General features: G+C 54.6%; 4 protein-coding genes across 4 annotated transcripts; 1 reads left to right on the forward strand and 3 right to left on the reverse strand.

Annotated features, from left to right (window-relative positions):
• Positions 1-2,657: 2,657 nt before the first annotated feature.
• Positions 2,658-8,345, reverse strand: cdc11 (Septation initiation network scaffold protein cdc11; the record flags this gene model as incomplete). The annotated part of the gene is made up of 1 exon (XM_036635619.1): positions 2,658-8,345. The coding sequence occupies one exon, from the start codon at positions 8,343-8,345 to the stop codon at positions 2,658-2,660; it is 5,688 nt and encodes a 1,895-aa protein (XP_036499248.1).
• Positions 8,346-9,305: 960 nt separating this feature from the next.
• CGCS363_v003771 (uncharacterized protein) lies at positions 9,306-12,410 on the forward strand (the record flags this gene model as incomplete). The annotated part of the gene is made up of 1 exon (XM_036635620.1): positions 9,306-12,410. One exon carries the CDS (start codon positions 9,306-9,308, stop codon positions 12,408-12,410), a length of 3,105 nt encoding a protein of 1,034 aa, XP_036499247.1.
• Positions 12,411-15,526: 3,116 nt separating this feature from the next.
• Positions 15,527-16,469, reverse strand: CGCS363_v003772 (uncharacterized protein; the record flags this gene model as incomplete). The annotated part of the gene is made up of 3 exons (XM_036635621.1): positions 15,527-15,751; positions 15,824-16,233; positions 16,292-16,469. The coding sequence occupies 3 exons, from the start codon at positions 16,467-16,469 to the stop codon at positions 15,527-15,529; spliced, it is 813 nt and encodes a 270-aa protein (XP_036499250.1).
• Positions 16,470-17,941: 1,472 nt separating this feature from the next.
• On the reverse strand, positions 17,942-19,252 carry CGCS363_v003773 (uncharacterized protein; the record flags this gene model as incomplete). Its single annotated transcript, XM_036635622.1, has 1 exon — positions 17,942-19,252. One exon carries the CDS (start codon positions 19,250-19,252, stop codon positions 17,942-17,944), a length of 1,311 nt encoding a protein of 436 aa, XP_036499249.1.
• Between the last annotated feature and the right edge of the window lie 117 nt (positions 19,253-19,369).

Raw genomic sequence — 19,369 nt, forward strand, 5'->3', positions numbered from 1 at the left:
GCGGGGGATGTTATGCCATGCGGTGAAGGATGCGGTCGTTGTGTTTGTGAGTAAAGTAGCTGCTGGTGTGTTCGTGGGTGGTGCAGAGCGAGACAGGTGGAATAAGGGGAAGTTGACGTCGAGGAATGACAGACGCTAGAGGTCGAGGTAATAATGATAGCAACACCAGAAACGGGATGGGTTGGTTGGATGGCGCACAAAATGGCAGGCGGGACACTTGGACACACACATCCGTGGACACCCAGGTGCCAGAGCAGAGCGCGATGACGGTTTATGCAGTCAGGGATCCGGGACATGCCTGCCCGACACCTCACCTTGTCCTCAGTCCTCCTCAGTCAATGACCACCAGTCGCTCCAGTGGCTGCCCAGTGGAGTTGACTTTGGTGGAGGTGACTGGTGAGGGGGACCTTTACGGGTCTCTGATCATTCTCTGGGGTGCCATCCATTGCTTTTGTTGTGCTGTGCAGCGCGTCTTGTGCAGGCAGGTCGAGGGGTGCGACAGGCCTGGCAGCTTCCATTTGGATTCCACGGCGTCTCAAGTACAGGTACTTGATCTTGCCAAATTCCCACCAATATTTGGCTGTGATGAGGCCCATCTTCATGTACCGCAACAACCCCCTCTGATGCGCGATCACGATTACCTCAGGCGCCTCAGCTGCAGCCCAGTGCCCACTACCGCGTAGGACAATCCACTCCCACCTCAGCCCGGCCGACGATTCCACTAGGGACCCTCTCCATCAATGCCTTATTACGGGCCGAAGCAGGAGGCAAATGTTGTGCATGGCGCCCAAAGTCCCGTCTTCCAGCTTCGGCTCCTTTTCCTTTGGCTTCGATGGCTGAGCTGGAAACATATCAAGGGTACTGCGCCTACACCAATGCCTGGAAACACCCAAATACCTGCTTCGTCCATCTATTACTCACCATCGTGGACACGTCAAGCATAACAAATAAAGGAAATAAGGAGGGTCTGGTACCACATCACTAGCAGTTGGAAAAAGCTTCGGCCGGGCTGCTACCTACCTATTGCTAACAAGCCCACAACACAAGCAACGCGCAACCTGGGAATACAAGGGACACACATACTCTGACACGGTACCTTACCCTTCGGGATGCAAATCAGGGCTCTTAAATAACGTGCCAACCCGTTCTCTCTGACCCCTTCCTCCCTCTCGGCCGGGTCCCCCGTCCTCGACAATCACCGCCAGCGCAGCCCTGCCATGCCTCTGCGTACCCAACAACCCCCAGTCTCCAAGGGCATTCCCTGAGTCTCATCGTCCCCGACTCCCAGTCTCACGCTCAGACGAGCACTAAAACGTAAAAGACGAAGCCCTAGGATGGCCACGAGAAATCGAAGACGCGTCGTCTCGTCCCCCCCTCTCCTAATAATACAGCCTCAATATCGAGAGCCCTACCAACTTTCAACTCATACACCAAAAAAACCAACTCACCTCCACTGTCTGGGTTGCCTCCAACACCAATGACAAACAAGCAACCCCCCTCCCTCCACAAACAAAGATAATCCTGATCTGGAATTTCTGCCCTCATCCTCATCCCAACTCTTCCATTGCCCACGAGACCAGTTCCCAAGGGAGGGCAGAAAAAAACACAAGAGGCCACTGAAAAAAATCTAAGGGTCCTCCTGCATCGTGACCTCCGCGTCCAAACGAACCATCTGTCTGTCCCTTGTGCATGTCATGTCAGGCACCGACTGGCACGCTCAATGACAAAAAAACAGACACACTCGGGCACCCAGCCTATTCCCGATTATCCCATCTCGGGCTCTCAGTAATATTACCACCTCATTTCAGGGGTCCTAGTGCCTATTTTAATCGCCCCCCCTCGCCGTCCCATCCCCCCCGCGATCAACTTTCCCGGCTGCGCGGTCGCCGGCCGGCGTGCCTGGTAGGTACGTCTGTCGTATGTGCCTGGCTGTTGTGTGTGTGTGGGCGACCTGCTCGATTCGCCGGACGATAATCTCCCTTGAAACCGAAAGAATTTTCCGGGACATGAGCGATTCAGGACACCTCAACACACACACACACACAACCATCGTGCGACGCCCAGACCCAGTGTGCGCGCGCCAGAATGTCCATCTACTGCAGACCTTATTTGCCCTTGCAAGAAAAAAAATCCAAGAAACCTCGTATCGCGAGCGCGAGCACGAGCCCGCGATGACGAGGTCGCTGGGGCGCAGATAGCAAGATAGATCGTCTCCGGGGCCGCCGGCTCGGCAATGCACCGTAACCTCGGCGCGAGTGGGTCCCGGCTGCATGGAAGGCTGCCGGCTGCCGTCCCGTCGTTGCTTTCCCATCTTCTGTTACATTCCACTGGATGGCAATGTCCGCGGAATTGCGATCAAGTCATGCACCCACGCCAAGAGCTTCACGTCAATCATCGCTCAGCCCAATCGTCATTGTACTTCAGATGCAAAGTCTGTATTCTCCGGACCTCTTGAATCGATGCTTTCTACCATCCCTATTCGTACAATACTTCCGTTTCGTCATTAAGCCCTGCTCCTTTTGAATGATTACCCAGACGCCTTTCCCGACCGTTGAAAGATTATCAATATGAACATGAATAAAAGCACACTCTTCCTGGCTGTGCTAGAAACGCCCCCCTCTTTTTTGCCATCATCATATAATACAATGTCCTGTGCCTCAAGCGAAGCTGTCCTCTGCGTTCCAGCGACTGCTGACCGCGCTCTTAGGAGCGGGTGACTGGCTCGGCTCATTAGCCGGAGCGGTGACCCGAATGGTGGGCGAAGACCTGGCGGGAGCCTCGGTCGGAGCTTTGAACGAAGACCGCGACGGCGGAGGCTTCGTCGAGCTCTTGGTCGGAGTCTTCGCCGGGGTCTTCGCCGGTGTTTTAGCCGGGGATTTGGCTGCAGATGAAGCTGGAACGCCGGCGCTATCGCTGGGCAAGAGACCCTCTTGGACCAACGCCTGAAAAGCTGGGTCGCGTGCAAGCATGAGCTGCCGCTTGACGGGCAAGCCGTCGAGGAGCTTCAACCTCTTGCAGCAACCGACGAAAATGACCTGGTACAACCGACGACGGAGACGGGTTGCCTCGTCGAGACGTTTGGAAAACACCTCGTCTCTCTGCGTATCGGCTTCCGGCAGGACGAATGGATCGGTAAAATTGCCCCGGTCTGCTGGCACCATAACCTGCACTGGCGGATAGAAGCCCTGAGTAATTGGATTGTCCCGCAGATCCAACTGCGTCAGGTGCGGGAAGTCCGTCAGGAGTTCCGTGACTGATGTCGAGTTCGCCAAGCGGTTGCCAGCAGCAAGAAGCTTCTTGAGCCGGGGAACGAATCGAATGGGTGAAAGATCGGCAACGGCGTTGAAGTTGAGATTCAACGATCGCAGATTTGGCATCAACAGTCCGAGGCCCTCTGGCAGACGGTGGAGCCCACAGTTGGCGAGCTCGAGTAGTTGAAGATTGAGGAAATCGACCTTGGGCTCGAAAGCGCCAATGTAGTTTCCGGAGAGGAAGAGCTTCCGAACTTCGTACGCCGAAGAAAGGAAGGACAGGTCCAGCTGGCCATCGCCACGCTGCTCTCTCAAAGATAAGCTGTCCAAGTGGCGAGCCTTGGTGAAACCAGTGATGTTCGTGATGCAATTCCTATCGGCATGGAGTAGCCGCACTGCAGGTAGACGGCCGATATCAAGCTCGGCGATCTCGTTGTCGCTGAGGTCCAGGTAGCGCAAACCGTCGAGGCCTTGCGCATCCTCTGCGGTGAATGCAAGAAGCTTGTTACGGGGTAGTTTGAGGGTCTCGAGTGAAGAAAGCTGCCCGACATTCAGTAGCTCTTTGACCTTATTTCCAGAAAGATCCAGTTCTGTAAGCCTGTGTAGCTTGGTGCCATCGAAGTCTGCGACTTCAATCAAGTTATTGCGCGCCCGCAACGACAGTAGACCATCGTGCTGGTTTAGGCCGTCAAGAGATGTCAGCTTGTTGTTGTCGGCCTTGAGGCTACGAAGGTGAACAAGGTTCTTCAGAGCTGACAGGCTTGTGAGATCGTTATTGGAGAGGTCGACGTATTGGAGGTTGGTGAGGTGATCCCATGACGTTAACTCAGTAATCATGTTGTTGGTGATCTTGAGCTGTCTGACTGATGCCGGTACTCCATCGAGATGACCAATGGAGTTATCGGATGCGTCAAGGCTCACCAAGCGACCACAGAACTCGTCCAACATGTGCAGGCTCGAGAGTCGCCTCTCGCTGACGTCCAGTTCTGTAAAGTCCTCCCAGTAGGGCTCAAAAGGCTCAATCTCGGTCAATCGGTCGACAAGATCGCGAACTGTCATGGACATGACCTTCTTGGAGCCGTCTCCGGTGACGAGTCGCTGATCGTCTACAATATAGCTGACTTCGAAGCCAAATGACTTCTCGTTGTGGTTTAAAGTAAACTCGGACATGGGACTGAGAGACAGATTGCCAACGTGGTGGCTGATAAAAGCTCCTGCGTCAGGGTAAAGACCGCCGTTCCTAGTCTTGCCGGGCGTCTTGATGAGGAAACTAAGACTCCTTTCTTGGTTTTCGTGCGAGACATGGCTAAGGGCGCTGTTATCAGCGATGATGCTGACTTGCCTCTCCTCGGCATTGTCGACAACGCTGTCTTCGTCTCGTTCGTCAATACGAGAAACGGGGCGCGGAACAAAGGACTGGCCACGCAGGGAGAACTGCCTGGAAGGGCCGCGTGCCGGGGCGGTACAAGGCCGGGGTTGCAACAAGTTTCGACGGGCGGCTTTTGTCAAGCTCTGGTACTTGCTGCGCTTAGATTCCTCCAAGACGAAATGAGAATCAATAAAGCTGCCTTCGTCGTCCTCGAGGCTGTCAATGTCTTCTGCCGCGACATCCTGAATAATGGAGGCAATTGGCGAAGAGAAAGAAATCGTCATTCGTCTGCGAGACGGCGAGGAGTCGGTAATGCGATCCTCATCGAGTTGTATCTCGTGCTCGACCTCTCCATCAGGTAGCTTGCTTCCGAGTTTCGTGAACTCGGTTCGAGCTTGCGCCGCAATGTCCTTCGGTAAGGTCCCATCTGGAGATAGAGTGACGAAACCTTTGCCTGACGGGTTCCTAGGAGTGCCAAAGGAGCCAGCAGAGCCAGGTGGTGACAGCGACCAATCCGCCTCGTTTGCTTCGGCCTCCTTCTGAGCTGTCACAATCCGCAAGTGCTGCATCTCCTTAGTCAAATCAACAGACAGGTCTGGAATGCTCGCGAAAGGATCGTCCTCGCTGTCTTCCGAAGGAAGCACGTGAGAGTGTAAGTGCGCACTTCTAGGACGAACACTTTCCCCCTTCCGCTTGATCCAGATGTTTTGCTGGCGGTCCAGGTACATGCTACCCACTTGGTCCGGGATCAAATGGGACACGCTCTGAGGCATGATGGTTTTTCGTGACTCGGAATTGCGGGAGGAGCCTGTGTGGATAGTTCGGGTGGTGGATGCTCCAGATGAGTGGGTCGGGTAGTCGTCTGCATCAATGGAGTCCATCGGTCTATTTGGGTTGGCGCTGATGCGGATGTTTGGGGGATCGCTGATAGTCTCATCGCCTCCAAGGTATTGCAGCTCTTCAGTGTTAGCTCTTTCACGGCTTCGCTCCTCGATTTGCCGTTCAACTTCCTGTGCCACACGAATGGCGTCTTGTGCCTGGTCCATAGATCTGAGTGATGAGGAGATGACGTCCCCCATGTCACTCAGTTCCTGGTACTTCTTCAAGTAGTCGAGGATGTCGGGGTTCTCCTGTCGCTGCGGTGCCCTCTGTACGGGTTTCCCCTCGCGGCTAGGAGGCCGTGAGAGCGGCTCTCTTGTTGACTCCTCGTATGAGTCCTCATCAAAGACCGGACTGGGCTCGCCAAATTCCGCATCAGATTCCTCAACACTCGTCAGACCACTCGGGGCCTTGGCTCCATTCCTGATCATCGCCATGATCTTGCCAGCCTCGTCCAAAAAGTCTTGGGTCCTGATGGATGGCTTTCGGTCCGTATCGAGAGTGCCATTGCGATCGTTGCCGCTCGTCGTGAGCTGAGAAGCGCGGGTGGGAGAGCGGCGCGTCGGTGGCTCCTCGAGCAGATAATCCTCCGGAAAGTAGTCATCTCTCTGCATTGACGACCTTGAGCTCGGCGTTGGAGTTCGCGGGCGGAGAATATGGCGATTAGCCAGCACACTAGGATGAGCTCTTTGCTGCATGCTCCCCGGACGGGCGTCCTTTCGCTTCTTGCCCATCATGCTTTGCATCAGGGCGTGAGACTCATGAACAGGCTCCAGCGCTTGAAAGCGCTCTTCACGTCCGTAAGCAATATCAGACTTGTGCAGCGTCCTCCTTCGCTTCGGAGTTGGATCTTTTGATGGCGAGGTCATTGGCCTCTTTCCCTCTGAACCGGTGTCGCGTCTGTGCGGAGTTCCTAGTAAGAGGGAGTCGTCCAATGGGAACCGAACATTTCCTCTCTGAACACTGCCCTCACTGCCGAATGAGACTTCCCGAGTGTGTTTTGACGATGAATCCGTCGTCGTCGCAGACTTCGCTCGCTTTCTGGGGATAAACATTGACTCCTCTTGGCCTGGAGAGCCTGTGATATTCGCGAATCGCAAAACAGACTCTTCAAAGCCAGAGAGTCCATCGAAGTCGCCCTCGTCGTAGAATTGTGACTCCTCGTCATCGCGTCGAATGGAAATTTCTTGATCGAACTGATAACCTTCCAAATCGCCTGCGCCGAACTGACTGACGGATCGTGAACTTGCAGCAGTCTGCTGAGCTGGCACGGAGAGGTAGCCCACGGGGGCAGTATGAGGTCTAGGCTTTTCAGTCAGTCTGGAAGCATCCCCAGAATACGCGCCGCTCAGTGATTGTCGCGATGAGCCTGACATCTGGTCCTCAAACTGGCTAATGCGACGGAGAAGCGTTTGGTTGGTGAAGGTGTCGTAGGGCCCAAACAGCTTCAGCGGGCTCGTGCTGTTGGTCCCGGCTGTTGCTCGCTTGTCAGGACTCGGATGAGGTGCTATTGGAGGTGGGGGACTTTGAGAGCCATATCGCATCGTTCCCTGCCCCGGCGAGTAGGTCCTGACGCTGGGGAATTGCTTGGGGGTGCTAGCTTGCAGAGATTCTTCGGGGAACATCTCAGATGTATCGACCCGCATGCCGGGACTCAGACCCCGGTATCTGAATGACCCATCACCAGACCTGCCACCACGCTGCAAGTTGAGAAAGCCTCCCTTGCGCGCATAGTCTTCGGTTGTGTCCACCTTGTCGTTCTCGGGCTCGTCCTGCGTTCCGTCTGCGTCGAACTGAAGCTCGCCTTGAGAGTCGAGAAGCATCTGGTCAATGCGAAGCTTCTCAAGACGATTTTGAAGCTGGTCGATGGGCAGTTCGGTAGGCGCAAAGGGCTCTGCGTCGCCCTCCTCGCCTTTTGGGCGCATGAGTGTAAGCACAATCGGGCTGAAATCCTCGTTTCGGATGACACTATGTCCGCTCGTCTTTCTCGACGCGTCGTTCGGGGGTGCGAGGCCGGTGACTGAGGTGTCTGCAGTGGGAACACTTTCTTTCACGGTGGGTTCGGTCGGCTCTTGAGGATGGCTGTCTTGAGGCGCACTGAACTCGCTAAGTTTGCTTTGGTCGAGCGAATCGTCCGCCAACTTGTACGTGACTTGAGGCGGTCGTATCCTAGGACTGGGGCTTGGACTTGGATCCATCTGGCTTCTGCCGTCGGACTCCTCCTCCTCCTCCTCGCCTGTGGTCACGTCTGCGCGGCGGAAGAACGGGGGGCTCGAAGGTAATGTCGACTCGTGGCGGGGGCTCTGATCTGCCAGGCTGGTGTCCTGGGGTGTTGGCGGCTTGAACATGTTCTCAAGACCTGCAGCAGCAGAGCAGAACAGATCTCTTTGTTCGCCGTACGCAACGTCCCCATACACGAGCCTTCGCTTCCATTCCGGTGTGCTGCCTACGTTCTTCAGTGGGGACGATTTTATCGACTTGTGCTGCACTGTGTTATGAATAACAGAGCCATTTGTGGAGGCCGAAAGCGCGCGACTGGGTTGGCGAGATAGTTCGGAGGGCTTGAATTCTCGAGAACGCTTCGGGGTAGGTCGTCGTTGGGAAGAGAGTGGCAGGTTGACGTCGTTTGTGCTTCGTTCGCTGAGGACTCCGACGCTTTTTTCAGTGCCGGCACTCGACGGTCGTATCCTACTGACAGGGAGTGGTATGCGACTGCCGGCTCCCTTGCCGTTGGGTGTTTTGTTGTTTTCGCTTGGTTTCAAAGGCGGCAGGGCGGACGGCGAAGCCTCAGATCCAGCCTGGGAAGGCCAATCCTCGGAGAGGGAGTCAAGCCAAGCGGGAGCCATGATGTAAGGGCTCGTGCAATCGGAATAGTGGGATATTGGTGGTTATAAACTGTCCATCGGGGGATGTAAACGGCTGCAAGAGGCGTCGCGGTTTGCGGGGTGTGTTGTTGCGATGGATGCGATTTGTTTACGCGGGCAGTTGCAATGGGAAGGTCGCCAAAGTGAAAATGCACGTGGAAAAGATGCAGAATGGCAAGCTGAACAGAATGGCGAAAGGACTGGCAGCACAAGCACCGTGGCAGCCTCCGCTGGGGTGCGGTGAGGTCCCGTCGTGATGGTTTGTTGTATTGTGAAGTTGTAAAACGTATTGTATTGTTACTCGTGGGGAACGCGGTCGAGCCTTCGCGTCAGTGTGTTCCGCTGTTTGGTAGCGGCCGTGAAGTGTGTGTGGTGCACTGGCGCAGGTTTGGGGCGGCGTTATGTCAATCGCTCCAAGGGTCGGATCCCAGAATAAACAATTGGATAAAGGCCATTTTTAGCGTGCTTTTCGCAGCGCAATGTTATGCTCAGAGTGGCGGGTGCGCGTTGCTGTGTCAACCGCCACGACACCAAATTCCCCGATCCCCCGATGGCGCTATCGCTGTATCGAAGTCGTGGGGGGCGCATGCTTATAATCGCATCCCTTATGTAATCTCGCGCCTCAGTGCGATGGCTGGAGAGAGTCTCGCCTTTCAAACGCCAGAATAAAGAACAGTGGAGACCACTTAACACGATGGCCCGTGCACAGGCGCGTCTGTCGCGTCGCCGGGTGAACATGAAGACCCACCCGACCCATCGCCTCTTTGTCCAATTTGGCAGCCCATGTTTGTCTGCGCGGGAGGCGACGACCGACCTCTCTTTTCAACGACATCCCGCACTCCGGACCACCGCCCGGCGCCGATGCGACCGCCCAGCGTTCCGAACCACTTAATTTCTCCCGACACCCATCAAAGTTCATGAACAGCCTAACCCCTCCTCGCCATGGGTTTCGCCAAAGACTGGCGAGTCCAGTTCCTGGACGACGAGCCGTTCTGCGACCCAGCTCGCGATGATGCCGAAGTCCTTTGTGAAGGATCCGACGACGAATATTACGACAGTCCAGAAGAGAGAAGACGCCGGATTGAGGATGCCGCCCACCGATATTTAAGCGGCCAAGCCCCCGTGCTGTTGACGTCGGTACTACGAGGCCCGTTTGAAGGACCAGATGCGAAAGGATGGGTCAACCCATGGCGGTCGAAGAGAAGCAGAAACCCACCAGTCGCCGTCGTGGAGACTGTCGCCGAGGCTGAGGTTGCCGAGAGTGAGCTATCAGACGCCGATGACACGGGATCTTGCCATCTACCCAGCCCCCGGAGCCTGGACCAGGTCGGGGTCACGGCCAACCCGCATATGACAGCAGAGGATCTCGAGAGGGTACATGCTTGGAGGAGTGCGACGGAATCAGCAATACAACCAGACGACGAGCCAACTTGGTCATTTGCAAGCGATATTTCTCTATCGCAGTCTCAATCTCACAGGAAACGCCGTTCTATGGGATCAGACTGGCTCAAGCGGAAGGACAACAAACGTCGGAAAGCAGAAGAGGAAGATGTTGAAGGTGCATCCATTGTCGCCTTGCCTAACACGCAGCACCCTGGTCAAAGCCGAGATCTTTCTCAGGATATGTATGGGACACTACCTCTGATTATGGACGAGACTGCGCAAAGCCTGCCGGGTACCCAAAGTCAATCAAGGTCTTCCAGAAGGGCATTGCAAAGGTCGAACAAATCTTCATCACAACGTCTCCCGCCTCAAACACCAGCCAAACCCACTGCCAGCCCCGAGGAAGAGAACCCCGCCCCGCTGAGCACACCCATTCAAACACCTCCATCTGCGAAGATGTCAAAAACGACTCCACAAACAAACGCGCGAGAAGAGGCACCCGCAGAGGTCGATGTGGAGATGCAAGCGAAGGATACTCACGACAGCATTGAAGTTAAAATCGAATTGGAGACTCAAGAGGATGAAAGCTTTCTGTTTCGCGCACGGCCCAGAAGCCGTGGTACTGCTGCCAATGCCAGTGTTGCGATCAACGACGAACATCATTCCTCTTTCTCCGCCCCCGCGATGCCAGACACCGAGTCGGAGTCGGAGTCGGAGTCAGATTCAGAACCAGCCGAAGAAGCTATGGACCTTGACGGGGAAACCTGCTTTCCTGACGACACCAAAGCGACTTCGCCTGAGTCTAGTAGAGCCGGTGAGAATCCGAAGGAGGACGTCGCAGACAACCGCCAGCCTGATGCGGGAACCAAGGGGACATTACTTCAACTGGCCGCAGATTTGGCCTCGGGTATTGCTATGAGGAGAACGGTCATCTCTGAGACTACAGATATGGCAGAGACAGTTCATTGTGCAGTTGCTACGAAGCAAAGGGAGACTAATGCTCAGGACGAGCCAGTATCGGCCAGTCAGGAACGCACGATAGTCGCGCAACCTGAGTCGCCACAGAAGCAGAAGCATACTCATACTGAACCCGGCAACGAAGAGGTGCCGGCCGAGCAGGAACAGACGGCAGCGGTGCCACTCGATTTGCCGGAGAAGCAGAGGGCATCGACACCCAAGCAAGTCCCTCCCCAACCAACCCCAGCCGTCGTACTAGACCAACAAACTGCTGCCGCCGTTTCTCCGGTCATGCAGGATCTTCCCGTCAGCAGTGCCGCCCAGGAGATTTCGCAACAAAGCCCCTGGTCGAAAACCGAAATGCCTCGCCCGAGTAGTCCTTGTCCTCCTGCTCAATCGGCGGAACATCAGGATCACAGCTATACGACGGAGACACCCATGGGTGGACAAAAGTACACCAATCCAGAGACGCCCATGGTTCAAGACGACGAGTTCGAACCTACACCAATGAATTCCAAGCACATGCCCCACTCTGAGTCCATGATTGGGATCGTCCGGACAGATATTCAACGGTCTGAAGACTATGCATCATCTAGCATTCAACCCGACGACGTCACCCCCGCGCGTGAGAGCCCAGCTCTCCCAGCATCTCAGCAAAGTCCTTGGAAGGCGGACGTACCTGCCGTTGCCCCAGTGCGCCAGCTTCAATCGATTCGGGAGAACAGCCAGCACAGCTTCCTAGATCCCAGCTACCAGAGCCCCTGGGCCTCGAGCCCGGTCAAGATGCGTCAGGCTGCTGCAGAAGCTTTGGCCTTCAATTCTTTCAACAGCCCCATGCCCGCCTCACCCTCGCCGCTTGCCTCGTCAACTTCAGCATATGTGCCCACGCCCTTGGCCGAGCCCGCCATCGAACAGGAGTCAGTACCTCCCATGGAGACTGTGAGAGCTTCGACGCCTGAACCGATCCTTGAGATCAAGCGTTTTGCCAACTTCATGTCACCTTCTCCCGAAAGGCCTCGGCGCCAGCCTAAGAGGGCGCGCGTGAGTGGGGGCCATCTGCCAAGCACGCAAAACCTGTTGGCAGCCACAGTCGACAACCCTTGGGACGCGACTCCCAGACCAACCAAGCGTGTCAGATGGGCTCCGGAGGTTGAGGGTGGTGAATCCCCTGACGGCAGTGATCCTGCCACCCCCTTGGTGAACAGGACAGCCTCTCCGCCGCCAGAGTTGGCAGTAGCAGATCTTCCCACCGGTGAAGATGACCAGTTCCAGAAGCACTTTCAGGCGGTCTCGCGCAGGACCAAGATCACCCACAGGCTCCTCCCGTCCGCATCACAGCAGGTTCTTGAAAGCCCCGGGCCAATGGCCATGGCCGAAGCTTTTGTCACAGCAGACGCCCTTGGAGCAAAAGCAGCGGCGCCCGAGGCACACATGGTGGCGCACGATGTACCGAGAGCCTCGCAGCAGCCACTTCAGCTGGTGTCTCAGGAGGTCGATGACGTGGACGCTGTGCTCGAGAATCTTAATGAGTTCATCGATATGTGCGATGTCCAGGCCGATCTCGAGCGCACCAAGGAAGAAGAACGACAAGAACGGGAGAAGCGGGAGCGCGAGAAGCAGGATCAGCAGAAGAATGGCATCACGAGTAGTCAACTCTTTGGGAGGTTTTCCAATGGGGGATTCCTAGATGCAGGCGTGTGGGACTGAATCAGTCATCGAAGAAGTATCGCTGATATGTTAACATGAGGGAGGGGCAAGGTGTTCAAGCGCTTATCATACCATGTAATTTTGCTTTTCAAGCGTGGTGTTTAGGGTCATTACGATACATAGCATGGGTCAGAGGGATCGCATGACGAGCAAGAGGCTACGTAGATGCTTTGTTTAAAGGCGTGCTTGCTGTGTTGCCTAGCATAGATACCCAACCCAGATGGATCGAAAGAGAATATTGAAGCTCAGTCAAGAACATCTCCCAGCTTGCGTGTGTCCTTCGGTAGTCCTGTGTCAAATACTTCCCTGGTTACGAGGGAAGCCGTGCTCTGTGAGGTGGCTTGGACGAGCGGCGTAGTGTGGGTCATCTGAGGTGAATGTGAAGGTGTATTGGTGCCTGCCTAAGGCACACGAGACCGCTCCTGCCTCAAGCAACGGCTAATCTCACCTGCCTTTATGACGAGCCAGGCGACCGTTCTGCTCAACCGCGCTATCAGACTTGCCCTGGGTCCAACTGGCTCAACGGGTCAATCGACCTGATGTGTGAGTGGCTGCCAGGGATCACAGGTTCGGAGCCCGGTGAGGATTTTTTTTGGTTTTTGATTTTGGGCTTCCTCGCCTTTAGATCATATTCCATGCCCCAGCTTTCCTGCTGGATGTCTCGTGCATTGGTATTCCTCTGTGGGCGTGCTGGGCTTTGCTGATTTCGAAGTCGTAGAAAACATTTGCATAGAATGAATGGCACAACGAAGCATCATGCCGAAAACGATCCATTTATGATGCTGACATTGGAGAATGGGATGCCCAAAATGCAATCTGTGTCGTTATAGCTGTTATTGAGGCAACTGACGACGAAAGTGGAAAAAGATGGAAAATCTACATTCTCAGGTCGCAGCTTAATCAATACAAGTCGCTGAGCCGCAAAAAAAAGACACGTCGACGAATATGCAGTCTTGTCTGCGGCGTTTTCTCTCCGAATACAAAGCTGCGGATGAAAGACACTACCTGCAAAGATATGTCGTGGTTTATTAAGTGGATTATCGTCTGAATCGGATAATATGACAGGAACACACGACCGGCACGTTGCCTCCACCTCAAAGGCCGTGTAGAAAACATACCACAGAAGCGTTACATTTCGTCGTGCTGCACAGTTCTCAGAGAACCAGTGTCGCTGATATATATACCTCTGAGAACAACACCAGACGTTATCAGCTTGGTAGATCTGCATGAAGAGGTTCATGCTTAAGATCAGACATTTAAATACAGGGTAGATGCAGCTAGATCGTTTGAAACGGCAAATCGCATGGAGCGATCTATGCAGCGTAAAGATGTGACAGACTGAGTGTCATTTCGTCGTCCTTCGCTACAAGCATGATTCTACTTCTGTTATGAAACGTGACACACTCACATCGGCGAGTATTTTGGTTTGTGTCGGTGGGAATACACCTCCACGGACAGATATCGTGGACAGAGCCGGGCAAGGGACAGTCGACGTTCACGTCACATCGCGGGGCTGACGCCAGCTAACAGCACAGAGCTCATGAGTTGACAACACGTCAAGCACGATCTAGCAGCCCAGAATTGACGCCAAATCCGGCGATCATTGTCTTGTGGAGTTTCAAGGTCGTACAGACCACGCCCTCTTATACTGGGACCGGCTTTCTTTGGCTCTCAGGAAAGATGGCGTGGTCAGCAAATCCAAAGACAACTTTGAGGCATCTTACATGCGTGCCATCGACCGCCTTGAACATAGCGCATAATAAGCATACCGGCAAGCATGTCTTATGAAACACTGCGACCGCGCGGACACGAACATAATACCAGCAGGGCCCAGGGCGCTGTATCGAAGGCGATATGCAGCATTCGCATGCCTATAAATGTGACATGTCAGCAAGTTACACTGAAGAGATTCTTCAAAGATTGTTGTCTCACGAAAATATTGCTGATGGGGCAGTAGGACATGTTACCGTTAAGATTGTTGCCGTGAACGCAGTGCGTCCACGTTAGACCATGAGATGCCAACTTGATATGGAACACTCCTAAGACTACTTGTCTCCAAATCCGATTTGAATACACGGCCAAAGACAGAGTATAGGAACAGAGTCAAGCAAAACGACAAATGCTGACCTCATACCAGTCAGCAACTAAGCAATCAAGTGACATCTTATGCTCAAGCCTCAGCGTTGTTAGCTAGATAGCCGGTGAAGATAAACTGCCACTTGTATTTTGCCGCCTCTGGAAAATCATCAAGATGACGAAAAATGAATGTTTTTATATAAAAAAGAGGCACTGTGCTGCTAAAGCCATGGCTGATCTTCACCACATCGCTGATGTGGGTAGGATCAGAGATTATAACCCCCCTGACCAGCCAACTGTAGAAGACCGCTGAGACATGCCCTTAGTCATTCATATCCTGCTATCCCTAGAGTGCAGGATATATATTTGAGGCATAAATCCGAGAGGTGGACTTGCTAAACAAGCAAATATGGCCAATCTCTGAAAAGTTCAGTGCAAATCTGAGAAAGTAATGCTGTCGACCGGCGTTCACACATGCCTGCCAAGAAAGAATCACGTTGATGATCTGAAGCAAGAATGAGAACGCCTCCCCGAATAAATGGCAAAAGATGAGGAATAACAATACCCATAAGCGCGGCAAGAGAGATTAAATCCACCCTCTGATCCCAGCTTGTCTGTTACACATGTTCAGACTATGACCATGCCATAGTAGCAGAACTAGAAGGTTTGGGACCAACAAAATCGATTTCAGGAACAATCAAAGGCTCAGAACAGTAGGTTCTCATAAAAGTACGCTGGCTGGCTGGTAGTTCATGCCTCAGTAATAGCCGATAGAGTCCGGTCTGGAGAATGCCAGAAATCAGTCACAACGGGACCTCGGTGCCGTAATCATAACTGCACGAGCGGCCTCTTTCAAGATCAGCCAGACCATCCACCTCTGGAAACTACGCAAAACAGAGGACAGTGTCGCGATGCTGGAACCGACTTCGAAACAGAGATATCTCCCCGTGCAGGATTGGGTTGTCGAACCCCGAAATTTGTGGATGGAAATGCAACATAAAAAAACAACCTAACCTGCAGTGTCGTAATCATGAAGGCTGTTATCGCGGAGAATACCACTTTTCTCCGTCCTTCTTTTCCCGCTCAGAAATCCAGTCCAAGTCTTCGAATCTCGCTACCCTCTCAAACCGCGCTTCATAGATATCACCTACACTCAGCTTCATGCACCCATCGTAGTTGACCGCGTCCTCAACGCCCTGGAAGCGTTTCGCGGCGCGCGATTCTATGAGCCAGACGTAGGAATTCTCATACAGCACATTCCGGGCCTATCAATCGTGTCAAAGTAGGCCTTACTTACAAAGTAACAGGGCCCCTACCATTCTTTCGGCACGACTCACTGGCGCCAAGTGCGGCGTCTCATCGGGGAGTGCAGCGAGCGAGCAGAGAGAACCTCCGTCGATGACTAGAAAGTCGCAGAACCGGGGGCTATAACGGCTGTTGGTCTCCATGTCGACATCGCTGAGAGTGTTACCACGCCAGGTCTCAAAAATCTCGACGAGCGACTTGATGTCTTGCTGGCTGGCGCTCGTCAAGTTGGGATAGTGCCTCAGCGCTTTTGAATACCCGCCCTGGTCCTCAACGACGTCCACGGCGAAACGTCGCGCCATTTCTTCAGTGACTGAGGCGTCGGACTTATTACTCCTCAGATAGTCAACATAGACTAGATACTGGGTTACCCAACGCTTCATTTTCTCAATGCCTTCTTGCCATAAGACGTCGGATTCCTCCGAATACACGGTGCGTAATACTGAAGGGAATGTATCAGTTGGGTGGAAATCTGGTGAATGTTAATGTAGGAGGCTCACTTGTGTAGCCCCACGACCCCTGAGCATATGTAACACCTAGATTTGCACACCAGTGGTAGGAATCATAGAGCTGGTACATGTTAATCATGGCGTTCTTGTCTTTGTCGCTGTTGGATGGATGCATGTAGAGCTTGAAGAATTCGCCGGCTGGCGGAGGGAATGTCTCTGGGCTTGGCATTGTGAACGCGTCTTTTCGTGTTGGGGTTCTGATACGTGCTGATTTTGGAGGTGGGAAAAATGCCGGGAACAGAAGGCGCGGCGTCGACACACGGAGCTCACAAACCAATAACTGCGATGCGAAGCGAGAATAACAACCTCGATTAGGCAGACGAAAGAGCGGAGGAAGGACGCCAAGGCAATCTCATCCGCATGGATTCCGACCCTGTGATACTGCGGAAGACTCTGATGCCTTTGGAACAGACGATGGTACATGCCGGGAAAAAGACAGTCGCTCATTGCGTGAAGAGCACACCAGCCTCAAGACGCTTGCTCCCCTTTTAAACTGACGAGGTCATCCGAATCGCAGCTGTGGATATCTCCAGCAGACCAAGAAGGCATCAAGCACAACAGCCGTCGCGTCCATCCCATCCAGCAGCATCAACCCACGCACTCTCCCACCCAAATCCCAACTTGCAAGAGTGAAATTTCCCTTCTGCCTGGATGCCTCAAAAATTTCAACCCAGCGCGCTCCCAAACCCGCTCTTTCCACCCATTTCACCACGATGCAGACTTTTCAGGCAGCACCGAGTACGTACCCACCGCACCCACCCACCAACCCCCGAATTCTCATTGGCCGAAAAATCTACTGATCGCGGCACACTCCTGCCCCACACCCCTCCCCTCGCTTCCTCTATATAAACCTCTCTTCCCTCCCGCTCTCTTAGGATTTTCTTTCTTCTTTTTTTCTTCATGTCGACAATACTTCAGAGAATCATTTCTATAGTATTCGACCTATTCTTGGTTCCCTACAGGAGCCACAGATCCCACCCTGGTTGATGAGTGATATCCTCGGCACCCTAGAGTGAAGAACTCTGGTTGCTCTCGACCTGTCCGCAAGGATGGCGGTCGGCGATTTGTTCGCAGGCTGTATAGAGAGCGGTGATGATCTCGTCCCCGTCTGCGGTCTTGCCCTTGTGGCGCGCGGGCGGGGTGGGTGTCGATGGACGTCTGACAGGCTTTTTTCTCTTTTTCATTGCGCGCTGGGGTGCTGTCCCTGGTCGCGAGGAAGAAGATTTCTCGTGCGTGAATTGTTTCTGCTTGTATTAGGTCCGCGGGGGAGCTCGCGCGTTCTTGACGCGAGGTCACGCGACCGGTATGGCAGCATCGCGACAATCCAATTTTTGACCGGCGGAATGCCAAAATTCCATCAAGACCGCCCGCAATTGTCATGACTTGGCGAATTCATGCCAGGAGCAAGGTCAATCGCGGGTGATCTGCGTGGGAAGGAACCATTGTGCATTGTTTCGTGAACTCGGAAACATTTTCAACCAGGGAATGGCTTGGGAGAGCAAGCTTCTATTTTTATCTAGCGCCAATCTTAGCTTCCACATTCCCATGAAAAAACCATCCAACGTCAATGAAACTAGAGAACGCCGTAACTCTGGATAATGTTTCTTTTCCCTATTTTCTCGTGATGTCGTTTGTGAATTTCTAGTAGGACCTTCCCGCGACGTAGCTCTGCGGCCTCGCGTTCTCGTGGTACCCCCACGGCCGCGGGATCTCCTCGACGCCGCCCTCCTCGCTGCGCGGCGTGAACTGGTCAAATGAACCCGAAGACCGCGGCGGCCGCGGCATGGCCACGAACTCCTCGTGGTCACCCTCGACGAAGCCCTCGCCCGCGAACCAGCCGTTGGCCTGCGCGGCAGCGGTGCTGAGGTTGAGGTTGCCCTCGCTGACGGAGCGGATCTGCTGGCCGGCCCAGGCGACGGCGTTCTGCGGCGTGAGAGCAGAAGTTCCCGCGGGCCTCAGCACACCTTGTGTAGGGACAGGCCCGCTGGGGACCCTGTGGATGGGGCGGCCCTTGGGGGCGGCGTCGATGTCGAAGAAGGCAGCGTGGACGCAGACGAGGGCGGCGACCTTGACGATGGTGAGGACAACGCTGAAGATGGAGGAGAAGGCCCAGAGGGCGACAAAGGCGGCGGCGGCGGCGAAGCCGGTCATGAGCTGCTGAGAGGAGGCGTACTTGCGGACGCCGAGGTCGCGGGCGATGTCGCGGCCGTTGTAGGACTGGAGGAAGAGGCCGCCCTTGACGACGCCGAAGAGGGCGGCGAGGACGAGCCAGTGGGAGGTGAGGAGGGTGCCGACGAGGAGGATCACGTAGGCGTTGCCGTGGCGGGGGAGGTTCGTAGATAGGCGGGCGTGGAGGACGTCCTGGGAGTTGGGGAAGCGGAGGTTGGAGGGGTTGAGGAGGTTCGTGACGGGCGTGTCGGGGAGGGCGAGCTCGAAGGAGGAGGTGGTCATGGGGGTGCCATTGGGGGTCGTGGGAGCAGCAGAACCGCCGCCGGTGAGGTTGGAGAGGTTCGGGAGGGCCTGGAAGACGCTGTATGCAGACGAGAGGTTGCTCAAGAGGCCGGCCGGGGAGACGCCAAAGGTGCTGCCGCTGCTGGTGTTTTTGGTACTGGCGATCTCGGTGCTCGTGCTTGTGCCCGCGGCGGTGGTAGACGAGGTCTCACCGCCGGTCGACTTGCGTTTGCGAGGCATGTCGCGGGGATCTTTGGGGGTTTTGGAGGGCTTGGAGACGACCTCGGGGGCCTTTGAGGATCGGGAAGACTTGGAGGATTTTGAGGATTTGTGCGTCTTTGTCGAGCGTGTCCCGGAGCGTGATCTCGAGCGGGGTCTGGAGGAGGACGAGGAAGAGTCTTGGCCGCGGGCGGAGGGTCTGAGGGAGTCCTCGCTATCATCCCATTTTGAGTCCCGGCGGGAAGATGATGATGGGTAGCCGTAGCGGTCTTCTCTACCCATTTTCGGCGATTTGGGGCGTGTGGGCGTGTGCGTTCTTCTTTGTCTTTTGTGTCGGGTGTCTGAGTGTGCGTCCGTGTGTCGAAGCTGTCCAGAAGAAGCTTCTGAGGAATGCTGTCT

Source organism: Colletotrichum siamense (assembly GCF_013390195.1).
Source record: "Colletotrichum siamense strain Cg363 chromosome Unknown KSG_Cg363_contig02, whole genome shotgun sequence".
NCBI lineage: Eukaryota > Fungi > Ascomycota > Sordariomycetes > Glomerellales > Glomerellaceae > Colletotrichum > Colletotrichum siamense.